Here is a 12,678-nt window from a genome sequence, read left to right on the forward strand (position 1 = left end):
ATATGTAGGAAATTTATCTTTTCATATTTCCTATAGATTAATGTGCTTCCCTCCTATTTTTTATGGTTTATATTAGATGCGCTATTGTCATTTTAACATGCTATAATGTATACCTTTTGTAATAATACTGTGATTATTTCTACAAGTGCTATATTGTGAACTGAGCATATTCAATTTTATGATACAGTAAAAAATTCTTTCCCTAAGGGTGTGCACTGAATTTTTCTACCATGTTAATTTTCTCATTTTTATTTATTCAATCAATAGGTATGAATAAGAGGTAGAATGGGTCAGGCACTGTACTTATAAAAGAAAATAATAGGGAGCAGAATTGACACAAGTTTCAGCCTCCTAGTACAGGCAAACAAACCGACAAAGAGTAAATGAAACAAGTAGCATGACAGATGAGGTCTTTGTGCTGTGAAAACGAAGCGAGAGAAATGTACATGATCTGGGGATGTCGCGCTGCAATCTTCAATACAATAGTAGTCGGTCAGAATAGTTTCAACTATGCTAACAAAACTTACACTACCCCAAAGCAACTGTTTTATTTCTTAGCTTTCCTAGACTCCTAGCACTAGAGGGGCACTAGATCTCTTTTCAACTTTGAATATGATGATGGCGGCATATGTGCAAAAGTGCTTGACACACTGGAGGAATGTATGGATTGTGATAAGAGATGTCAGAGCCCCCAATAAAAGTATTGGGTTCTTTGTTAAAATTCCATTTTCTTGTAAATGATTTTATTTATTATTATTTTTGAACTACATGAAAGTCTAAATTGAAGTAATCCATTAATGATTTTATCTATAAAATTTTATTAAAATAATTTTTCAATTTTATATATTCAAATGTTATTATTTTTTCCCTAAGAGTAGAACCTTTGTTTTGGGTTTACGACTTTTATATTTATGCAGTATTCAGATAATATCATAAAGCAATTTTTATTTTAATTATAAAATATATATCAGTTTAATTCCTGCAGTATTTTGTTTAAAATTTAAAAGTAACAACGACTTTGTCAATAAACGGTGAAAGGTCTGGGAGAGGAGGATAAAGAAAGCCCTCGGTGTCTGGATGTGGGAGGCCTGTCATGAGAGTGGTGAAAGACGTCATGCAGCATTTGTCAGCTTACCAGAGGGCTACTGGACTAATGGAATCTAGAGATTTAAAAATGAAGTAAATCCAAAGCAGGTACTTGGTTGTTTTTCAAGTTGAGAATGAAAGATTTTGGTGAGAAAAATTCTGGAAAGGGAAGTGGGCTTCATGAAGGGATAGACATGCTGGCTTTGATTTTGGGCTTCAGAGTCCGGTTGAACTAAATGACAAAGGCACGAATCGGTGTTTGCAGCCACGCTACGTTGAGATGTGCTTTGCATAGTGCCTCACAGCAGACTACCTGCACTAGTAAAAGGCAGCTCACCTTTTTACGTTTCATTCCTAAATGATGTCATGCTGTTTTGACTAGACTATACTGCAAGGAAGGCCCTGGTGATGCAGCGATCAAAGTGCTCAACTGCCAGCTGCAATTTAAGGATGTTTTAACCCACCAGCTCCTCAGTGGGAGAAAAATGTGGCAATCTGTTTTTCTAATGATGACAAGTTGGAAACGCTAAGGGGCAATTCTGCTTATTCCTACAGAGTCCCTTTGAATCAACTGCCTTGAAAGTACACAGTAACAAGTAGGAGAGAAAACTTTGGGCTACCAGTTTACACATTCAATTAAATACAAAGATAATGGCTGAACCAGACTTTTTCTATAATTCTATATATTTCCTGCCCTCCTCCTGATCTCTGACTTGTCCCACTCATATTTTTCATTTTCAGTGGAAATAGAAATATGACCATAGGTGCTAACTTAAGACTCGTAGATCCCATCCCAGATCCAGATTTCTTTTAACTTTGTGACTTATGATGATACATTTAGACACAGACTTTAGAAATAATTGTACAATATGGTTTCATATGACCCTGAAATGGGCATTCAGATATAACAATTGGCATGGGAGAAGAAATGTGAACTCAGACATAACTCCTGTCCTAAATAGTTAAGAAAGTTGATGCTTCTATAATACACCCAAGCCCATCAATAGATGACACATGGCATCACATACAGACAATATTCATTAATAAATAATGTAAGGGGTAGCTTCTGGGGCTTTGGGTCAATTCTGTACTTGAGTTCTGTTTATTATACTTGTATTTTGCATGGTTCTACCTTCTTGATAGTCAGAATCATTTTCACAATGTCAGAATCAACTTGACATCAACTAACAGTTTATCAAATGTTTAAAAAAGTCATGCAAACAGAAAAACCCTTAAAATATGTCATTTCCTCATGACAATAATGGGTTTATGTTTGAATAGCATAATATAAGTGGCAAACATATTTGACTTCCAGGTGCACCTTCAGTGAAAAGTTCTAATATATGGGTGGGGGGAACCCTGTGGATTCAAAGAGGATCTTAAAGAAAGTAGACACTTCAAGAAAGGCCAATGCAAAAGATGGGGAATATGAGTAAAAAAGAAAAATCAATAATCCTCCAGACTCGGATATCCTGAAGTTTCAAATTTTTGTTTTATATATATATTTTAATTTAGGTACACTGCAATGCATTTTATTATGCATTTCTATGTGTCTTGGGTATTATCTTCCTATAGTTTTTCATAAGTTCTCATTCAATATGATCATCTAGCACAGAAATATGGGTCTCTCCCATTTAGTTGGCCCAGTATCTGTCTTCCAAATTTCTTGACATTGTAGATTAAGTGTTTCCAACATGTCCTCTGTTTATGGAAACTTCTCAATTGATCCTATCTTCCTGGTGCCTTCTTTTTAACTAACATCTTACGTGCTCCTTGAAATTCTTCTTTCAGTGTCAGTTTTTGATCATATGCTAGCACCTGAAGTGGATTCATGACTTCGGTTTTGAAACTTGAGTCTTCAATACCCCTTTCAATCTGAGATGTCAACTGTAATTTTCTTCAGATGAAACTTGAGCCTGCACACCAGTAATTGATAATTTAGCTCATCACCGGCCAGTTTTTTTGTTCTGACTGATAATGTTGAATGCTCCATCTTCTTTTCCCACACATTCCGTAAATTTTATTCCTGTGTAGTCCATCTGGAAAGATTCAAGTGTATAATAGTTGTCTATGTAGTTGGAGATACATTATTTCTTGGAAATAAGCTATTGAACATGCGGCATTCTGTTGTGTGATTTCTAGAATTAATTCTATCATCAAGACCCTATTTTCTAATTAACTCTTCAATGCTTACAATTATCACATTCCAACCAGAAGTAATTTTCAATATCTCTAATTGCATGTTCAGTCAATCTCAGGCTGTAGTAGTTCATAAAAATATTAACTTTCTTCATCGTTGGTATATATGGTTGGTAAATAAATCTTAGTAATAGTCATATTCATTAGTTATTCTTGTAGGCCTATAGGTAGTTTTCTATTATGTCCAGGTTGTATTTGAGGATAGATCTTGAATGCTCTTTTGACAGTGAATGACACACTGCTTCTCTATGAATTGTCATTCCCTGCATAGACCATATGAATGGTTGGATTGAAAATGACTAATAGTAGTCCATTTCAGCTCACTAAGACCCAGGATCTTCCACCAAAAATCCTATAAATCTTCAATTGTTCTATTTAATCTTAAAACGTTATTTATTTATTATCAATACTATAGAAAGCAAAGCACACAATGATTGAATAGCTTTACATGTACAATTTAGTGATTTGATTACATTTTTGAGCTGTGCTGGACTATTCTCACCCATCTTTTCTGAGTTGCTCCTACAAATTGATAAAAACTCATTGCTTCCTAGTTTTAGATCTAATCTTCTGAGTTTCTAATTTCAATGTGATCTCATATAGACAGTTTTTAAAGAGCATTATCATCAAGGCAGACATCATTTACTAGTTAAGCTTAACTAATTGTTAAGGAGTTCTGGTGATGTAGTAGTGGCTTTTGCCCTGAGTTGTTAACTGTAAGGTCAACAGTTTGCACCCTCCAGCTACTCCACAGAAAAAACATGAGGCTATCTGTGCCTGCAAAGATATAAAGTCTCAGAACTCCAAAGGGACAGCTCTGCACTAGCTTATAGGGGCACCATGAGTTGAATCAACTCAATGGGTGTGTTTTTCTTGTCTTGTCTTTCTTAATTTGGGTTTAAGAAGATATCACCCATTTGGGACCTAAAAATGAGGTGCCACCCTAGAGTACCAGAAGAGAATGATTGGTTTCAATCACTGAAAGTAAAAATTTAAAAAACTCTTGGCTTGCTTAACCGCTTTTCTCTGATTTCTCTCTTGTGCCAGGGACACACTTTGATGGAGATTTCAGAGCTATGAGATAACAGATGTCTGGTTTTATAAGTTCCTCAGTTCATGGTATTTTATTAGAGTAGGCCTAGAAAACTAATAGAAAGGTAGAAAAACATTTATGTTCAATATAATACTTGCTATTTAAAGATATGCCAATTTTTTGTTATAAAAGAGAAGTTGCATATTATTTTAATGTGTCTAAGTATTCCTTATTTCCTATAAAATCATTGTACTTCCCATGAATAAATTAGGTCCTAAAATATTGCTTTTTTTTAAGTGAATGGGATCACCCACACATTGCTGCTCTCTTCCCTTAACCCTGCTGCCCAAGGTTGTTCTCCTCAAGTAAATTGGATCTCTTTCTCCTTCTGCTTTCCTGATGGTTCTTATTGAACTCTAACATCTGAATAACAGTATAATAATGAAGAGATGCTTTACTGAATTCAAATAAGTTAATAGATATGACAGGTAGAAGGTGGGTGCAGAAATTTCATTGGGCTTATATGTTCTCAGAGAATTTCAGTTATGGTGTGAATTCTAATAAGATTATTAACCCAAACATCCTGCATGCTGCTACTTCCATTACTGAGTGCTTGTGAGGATTTGCCATATCTGAAAGGAGAGTGAGGACGTAGTGAATAAGTACATTGAACACACATTGTGTTACAGAATTCTGCTTCAGACCATCCTATCCCAAACACAAGTCCACTCTGCCATCAGTCGATGCTGGCTCATAGTGACCCTATAGGACAGGGTAGAACTGCCCTTTCAGTTTCTGGGATTGTGTTTACGGGTATATAAAGCTCTCTGTCTTTCTCCCAACCATCCTATGAGGTGTATATTATTAAATTCTCAACTGAAGGGAAAACAGATAAGTTTAAATGTATCCTCCCTTTACACAATTCATACAGAACCCACCTTCTCAGATCTGCTTAATCCCTGGCCCACGATTTCCAACCATTCCAAAAACTAAGCTCCCTCCTATCAAGTGGATGCCAGCTCATAGTGACCTTATAGAGCAGGTTAGAGCTGCCTCCATTGAGTTTCTGAGACTGGGAATTTTTAGGGGAGTATTAAGTAAGTGATGTAATCTCACTGAGATTAATTAACTCTTAATTTCTTTCGCAGGTAACAATTATAAATTGAGCCATGTATTCATGGAAAGAAACTTCAGATAATCAAACTACAAGGGCCAATTTCATCCTTACTGGGCTCTTCGAACAAACTAAATATGCAGCCTTCCTCTACACCCTAATATTTGTCTTTTTCTTGATGGCCCTTACTGGGAATGTACTTCTCATCCTGCTGATCCACAAAGAACCCCGTCTCCATACTCCAATGTACTTCTTCATCAACCAGCTTTCCCTCATGGACCTCATGTACATATGTGTGACTGTACCTAAGATGCTCGTGGGTCAGGTCACAGGAGATAACACCATCTCTCCCGTAGGGTGTGGGGTTCAGATGTTTACACATCTGACTCTCGCTGGAGCTGAGTTTTCTCTCCTGGGTGTCATGGCTTATGATCGATACGCAGCCATTTGTAGACCTCTCCACTATCCACTGCTCATGAAGCCAAGAATCTGCCAAATCCTTGTGTCTGGATGCTGGTTCTTGGGGATGTTTGATGGTTTTGTGTTTTCCCCTCTGACCATGAGTTTCCCCTATTGCCACTCAAAGAAAATCCTGAACTTCTTTTGTGAGGCCCCAGCCCTGCTGAAGCTCTCCTGTTCTGACATTTCCCTGTATGAAATGCTCATGTACGTGTGCTGTTTTCTCATGCTCCTCATTCCCCTCTCCATCATCTCCACCTCATACGGCTTCATCTTGCTCCTCATCCACAGGATGAACTCAGCCAAGGGACACAAAAAAGCCCTTGCGACCTGCTCTTCACACATGGTGGTTGTGCTACTCTTTTTCAGTGCCTCGATCTATAACTACATGCTACCCAGATCCTACCACACAGCTAAGCAGGACATGAGGGTGTCTGCCTTTTACACCATCATCACCCCTGTGCTGAACCCTCTCATTTACAGCCTCCGGAACAAAGATGTCCTAGGAGCGTTAAGGAACATGATGCCATCAGGAAGAAGACTAAGAAAGGTTGTAAATGAGAAAACCTAGAAATAGCTCTCTTCCTCTTCTCTCTCCTCATCTTCCTTATCTCTCCTCTTATTCTGTCCCAGCTGTTTCTTGCTCGCCAACACTGATTCTGTTAAGATCCTCCCCCCTACTTCCTGCACATGTGATAAGACACCCTGGAGATGTAGTGGGTTACATGTTCGGCTGCTACCTTTAAGGGCAGTAGTTTGAACCTATCCATTGCGCCATGGTAGAAAGATGAAGTTTCTGCTTTTCTGAAGATTTACAGCCTCAGAAAGACACAGGGTCAGATCCCTTTGGATCGCTAGGATGATGACCTGGATGTCAATGAGTGTGGTTTGAGTTGAGATGCATGTGATAATTCGCTCCACTGCGTATGTGCCCCACTTTATGCTTTATATTCAAGTTCCTCAGAATCATTTTATCTGTTAAGTGGCATAAATTAAGCCATAGCAAGTGGCTTATCTGCTATGATAACTTTATTGATTGGTTTATATGAGAGTTGGAAGGGCACACTTTTACACTAAAAGTGATACTCTGTGAAGATTTCTGATTCTAATGGAATCCTGGTCTTTCAGTTTTAGAAAACCTTAAGTTTTCATGTTTCAGTCACTGCACATCTGTAGTTTCATGTTTAGTAGGGAGATCTGAACACAGTTTTTTCTATGCATTGAAGGTTAGATCACAGAGAAAACATTACGCTTTCAGTAATATTAGTCTCCAGAACAATCTGGAATGAAATCAATCTGACATTATAGTTACACAAATTAATAAGTCATCAAATGTCACAGATTATAAAGCTATATATATAAATGACTGCACATTTATGACCATTTAGGCTTTAAAATACAGAGCTTATGAGTTTTAGTGGTATAGTAAGCATTAGTCTGAACTTTTTTACTTCTAAGTATGAAAAGATAGAATTATTCTGGATATATGATCATGCTGTAAATCTACCGGTACTGTCAATATCATGAAGTCATTTTTATTTTCACTGAAACAATTCATAAGAATAGAATTGGGGTATAAATTTGTTCAAATCAGTATGAAGATGATGACTCAAAGCCATCATATTATTACTGCTTGTAACAAATCCTCACCTTATCATATTTACTATCAATAGCTCGCACCTAGTTTCTTTCTCTCTCTCTCTCCCTCCTTTCTTTCTTTTCTGTCTGCTGTAGTTTCTGTTGATGGGAAGTTATGCTCCTGGCCTTACAGTCCATTATTTTGCTTCTCAAATGATTCTTATACTATAGTGGGTCAAGGGATTTTTTTTCATTTGTTTGTTTTTGAAATGACTCCACTAAGCAGACAAATTAGTATTAGATGAAAAATAGAATAAGTTTGCCTACTTCTACCTGTAACTTAATTTTTAAAAACTTACTTAAAGTAAGTGTGTTAAAGAAGCAAATGTGTCTAAAGTGGAACTATTAATGACACACTAATTAAATGATGTTAGTTTTCCTTGTTATTAAATTATTAATATGATTAATTTCATGTAGTATCTTATCATAGTCCTTATACATATTTAATACTGGCATGTAGATTTTTCTGTGTCTACTCTCATGATCACTATATTCAGAAAAATGGAAACATGGAGTTTAAGGTTATCAGTATCAATAGAAATGGAGGTAGTTTTGTTAAAATAGAATATTTGTAAAAGGTTTACATCTAAACTTGGGTTTCAATCTTAATAGGTACTTAAGATTGAATATTTATAAATTTGCCGAAGCTCATCATGTTGCCCCTTCTATAACTTTTAAGAATAGGAAAACAAAATGCCCTAACGTCATTGCTCTTAGGAATAGCTGCTATTACATGCTCAACCACCCATACCTGCAAGAACTAGGAAGGCATCACTTTATATCCTTCCTCTGTACCACTCGGAGCGACTTGCATGACCTACAAAGGCACTTGCTTTGCTATAATAAGAGCTTTGGTGATAACAGAGATAGTGGCCTGAATCCTACATTTCCTCTCAGAAATTCAATGAAAGAATTATTTTATCTCACTGGCACCCTGGCTTCTCTCTCCAGAACTAGAAAGATAAACATCATGTTGGTGCTTTGAATTTTACCTCAATTTAAGGTTAAATTCAAGAGCCTGATGATCGTAAGATACTAGAAAACTGTTCATCTCTTGTGCCTTCCTCCTATGTGTGGAAACTAGGGGCTAAGCAGATAAAATGATTTGTTTAAGAAACATGACCAAGTTTCATTCATCTAATTACTTTCCTTTTCATAAATCATTTGTTGCTCTACTCCCATTACTGTTGACCATAACTCTGATTTGACAGTTTTTGTGTGCATACCAAGCTAAATGAGAAATTCTGTTGTCTTGAAAGTTTGCTTCTGAAATAATGCTTTCAAATTAAGAACTAAATTTAATCAGTATTTTAACAAATAACATTAAAATGTGCATATCTACCATTAATATTAATTATATAAAATACTTAAGAAAGTTGACTTAGTTTATTGTGCCAACCTGGCTGATAAACACATGTGGGGTTAATTGAAGGGCAGAGCAATAAATGGCTTGGTTAGCCTCACCTTTCTAGTTCTTGGGTCTCTTGCTTTCTGATGGTCGGGACAGGGTGCAGCAGCCTTATCCAGTTCCCTGCTTCAGCTGGAAAGATTCACTTCCTGCAAGACATCCCAAAGGAGAAACCGCATGGACCTACCCCAATGCAGCCCTTGGTGCTGGAGCAACCGTGTGGAGACCCTTGCCAGTGCTGAGAGGCTTACACATTCACTGATTCGGCTTTCCTAGTGTGTGTTTTGTGAGATAGAGGAGGACTTTGTGGATTGGCGTCAGACATATGGGTTAATGTTGGACTTGAGGGCTTGGACAGTACTGGGTTGGGTGTTTTCTTGATGTGCACTTAACCTTTACATAAAACTCTCTCTTATACATGAGTTTCTGTGGATTTGTTTCTCTAAAGTACCCAAAGTAACACCAAAGCCTTTTATTTATTTGATCTCACTTGAGATACAAGGAAATGCATACTAACATCTATTTCTATATCCTAAGAGGGAATCTGTGTGACACAATCATTAAACATGGACCTACTAACCAAAAGGTAGGCAGTTCAAAGTTACACAGATGTGCTTTGAAGATAGGTCAAAAGATCTACCCCAGAAAGGTCACAACCTTCAAGTCTTGTGGAGCCATTCTGCTCAACACACAACTCCACAGCCGCTATCAACAACATAGCCCAAAGAGCGAATTTGCAGGTGTAATCAACCAACTCTGTTCATAGATTTAGTGCTGTAAGTGCTAGTTAAAACTTGAATTGTAGGATTTAATTCCTTCTCCACTATTCTGTCTTATTACTTTCTTTTCTCTACATTATATATTACCAACAACATTGTTCTTAAGTTTTAAAGCTTAACTAAATTATTAGAGCTCTGTGTAGTTCTATTCATCTTAATTTCCAGGGTAATTATTATTATTATTATTAAAACATTTGCTAATTCCACAAACGTACTGTATCTTTAAGTATAAAATCAGAGACAGTGATGTGCATAAATAGAGCAAATTAAGGTGGAGGCATAACTGCATTTTAAAGACTTCGTGTAAGTCTAGACTCCTTGTTGAATTTTAAAGTTTCTTTTACAGCATCAACTCTTCTAACCTTCAGGCTAACAACCATTTGCCACAAAGGACTTAACCAGATGCCACCAGGAGACCTTGTTTTTCTGTGAAGTTAGACAGGTGCAGGATATCACAGTACTACATTCTCAGAGAATCTTTCATATATGGTCACACTGATAGAGGGGTGAAAGAATTAGCCTGTTGTTAATCAAAATACTAGCTAACTAATATAATTTAAGACTTAGTTTGCTAAAAATCCAAAATGTAGCAATCCCCTCACTTCCAGTAAAATTTCCTATTAAGCTTAATCAGTAGGCATGTTCTAACTCAGGAAGGAGGGACACAAGGTCATTGAGATAAACAATGGAATGTGAGGCCTCAGGTGATGGTGGTCTGATAACCCTTGGAAGCATTTAGATATCAATTGGTGATCTGATAACCCCATACGGAAATGTAGATTGTTTCCTGTGAAAACCTGAATCTTCTGCCATATTGTTTGAGGTCCTGTGATCATTGCAAAACCTACTAATAGTTTCCTGAGATCATTTCAAAACCTTTTTTAAATCACATAGTTGTTTAAAGTATACCGCTTGCTTGATTTCCTCTGATTCTTGGAAGCATTTTGGAGGTAACAAACCTCACTGTTGCCTTCGATTTTGCACTTACAGAAATAAACTTAGGGATTCTTGAATCAGCCTGGTCCTAGTGAAAAGTAACCCTGGACCTTTATTTCTGGCATCAAACATATGTAAGATGCTGTAGCAAGTGTGTGGAAGATGGCAACTGTTGTGACAGGTTATTGAAATTAGGAAACTGTCATTCACATGGAAGCATTATAGTTCTTCGGAGCCATTATGATCTCAAAAGGAAAGGAGAATGATACAGATTCACTGGCTGAGGTGTTTTGAGGTGCATCGAAGTGGTCCAAGCCGTGGCTTACCTTAACATGTCCTTGAAGTACCATGGCATGGATTAAAAGGAAATTTGGTGAGTGGCTACAACCTAAATGATTCACTAGGAAAGTGATGCGGAATTACTTAAAGGAGAGAGGGGATCAAACAGTATTCTTTATGCAGAAGTTGCACAGAAGTCATAATGGAATGAAAAAAGGTTTTTTTGTTTTGTTTTTGCCCTACTCCTTGTGTGTACCTTATGGGCAGTGAATGGAAGAAAGAAAAAAAAAAGAACAAATGGAACATGATGGTTGTTTGCAACAAGAGTCTCAACCATGTGCATTTATTGGAATAGGAAGTAGTGACCAAGAAATGCAGCAGATGAACTTGGGAAGAAAGAACGATTGCACAGCCAAAACATTGTACATATCTAATGCCCGCAAGAGAAAGCGTTTCATGTTATCTGTGAAGATGATCTATAGCAGCGGTTCTCAACCTGTGGGTCGTGACCCCTTTAGTGGTCAGGCGACCCTTTCACTGGGGCCACCTAAGACCATCAGAAAACATGTTTCTGATGGTCTTAGGAACCGAGACACCACTCCTCTATTTGTCTCCAGGCGGGTTCGCCCACATGCAGATACACCCACGTATAAGAACCCCATGGTGAAGACTGTTACCCATGCTACATCTTGCTCCAAATCAAAATTTCATTTATTTGTCATTAGATATAAATATTTTACAATATATGATGACATATTGTTTTGTGATGAATCACTATGCTTTACCCATGTTCAATTTGTAACAATGAAAACACCTCCCGCATATCATATATTTACATGAAGATTCATGAGAGTAGCAGAAGTACAATAATGAAGTAGCAACGAAAATAATGTCATGGTTGGGGGTCACCACCACATGAGGACCTGTATGAAAGGGTGGCGGCGGCATGAGGCAGGTGGAGAACCACTGGTCTCGGGCAATAGTGATGCCGTTGGTGTGAGCCTCAGCAAGCAGATCAAAGGATCTCCAAACCTGCCAAAGGAACCCATTCTTCAAAATGCTGACTTGGGCCGTGCATCGGAAATAAGGCGGCTCTGTTTAATCGACTTCGCTCCCAGACGGTTAGTACCAGAGACTAGCACGTTGAAGGAGGCAAGTTTCATGCCAGCTCACAGCAGTGGGGAGCCTTCTACGTTCATCTCTTGGATGATGCTGAGTCACAAGGAGAAGAACTTACGGTCTGCGGTGGCGCCAACCTTCATGGACAGACAGTCAAGCTTGTGTGCTCGGTTACGGGCATGGAGCTCCCTCGACTGATCATTAGAACAGCGACAAGCAGACTGCCTTACTGGATGCAGATGAGCCTGTCTCGGAGCGCTACAAATGCGCAGTGTACCTTAAGGACACAAAGAATGGACTTGTGCCTTTCTCAAGAGAGAATCCTCCAGTTTCAGGCCACTCCAAAGAAGGAGATGATAAACGATGGTGACTCGTGGACACTCATCAGCACAGATAAGGCAGAGTAGACATTTTACGAGGGGATGGGCCCTGTCTTGGCCCAGTCACTCCTGTCTGTGCCTGTCGTGGAAAGCCTTCAGCTTAAACTAACTAGACAGAATTTCACTCCAAATTTACGAGTGTGGTTTGGGGATGTCGAAGGGGAAACTCTGTACAGATGTGGTGAAAGCAAGTTGTGCATTCTCCCGGACATACCTGCATTCCGAGAAGGTTGGAGATGAGTCGGCAG

General features: G+C 38.0%; 1 protein-coding gene and 1 pseudogene across 1 annotated transcript; both read left to right on the forward strand.

Moving 5' to 3' along the window:
- The first annotated feature begins 5,487 nt into the window (after positions 1-5,487).
- On the forward strand, positions 5,488-6,462 carry LOC101639044 (olfactory receptor 2T3-like). The gene has a single exon (XM_004697222.1). It carries the CDS (start codon positions 5,488-5,490, stop codon positions 6,460-6,462), a length of 975 nt encoding a protein of 324 aa, XP_004697279.1.
- A 4,346-nt stretch (positions 6,463-10,808) lies between these two features.
- On the forward strand, positions 10,809-12,670 carry LOC101638723 (annotated as a pseudogene).
- Positions 12,671-12,678: the final 8 nt, after the last annotated feature.

The sequence above is a fragment of the Echinops telfairi genome, unplaced genomic scaffold (assembly GCF_000313985.2).
Source record: "Echinops telfairi isolate 266 unplaced genomic scaffold, ASM31398v2 ScPeMD7_7469;HRSCAF=8507_0, whole genome shotgun sequence".
NCBI classification, from domain to species: Eukaryota; Metazoa; Chordata; class Mammalia; order Afrosoricida; family Tenrecidae; genus Echinops; species Echinops telfairi.

Bases quoted from the DNA above. Each gene is read 5' to 3' on its own strand.
- LOC101639044 (XM_004697222.1), top strand. From the start codon at position 5,488: ATGTATTCATGGAAAGAAACTTCAGATAATCAAACTACAAGGGCCAAT.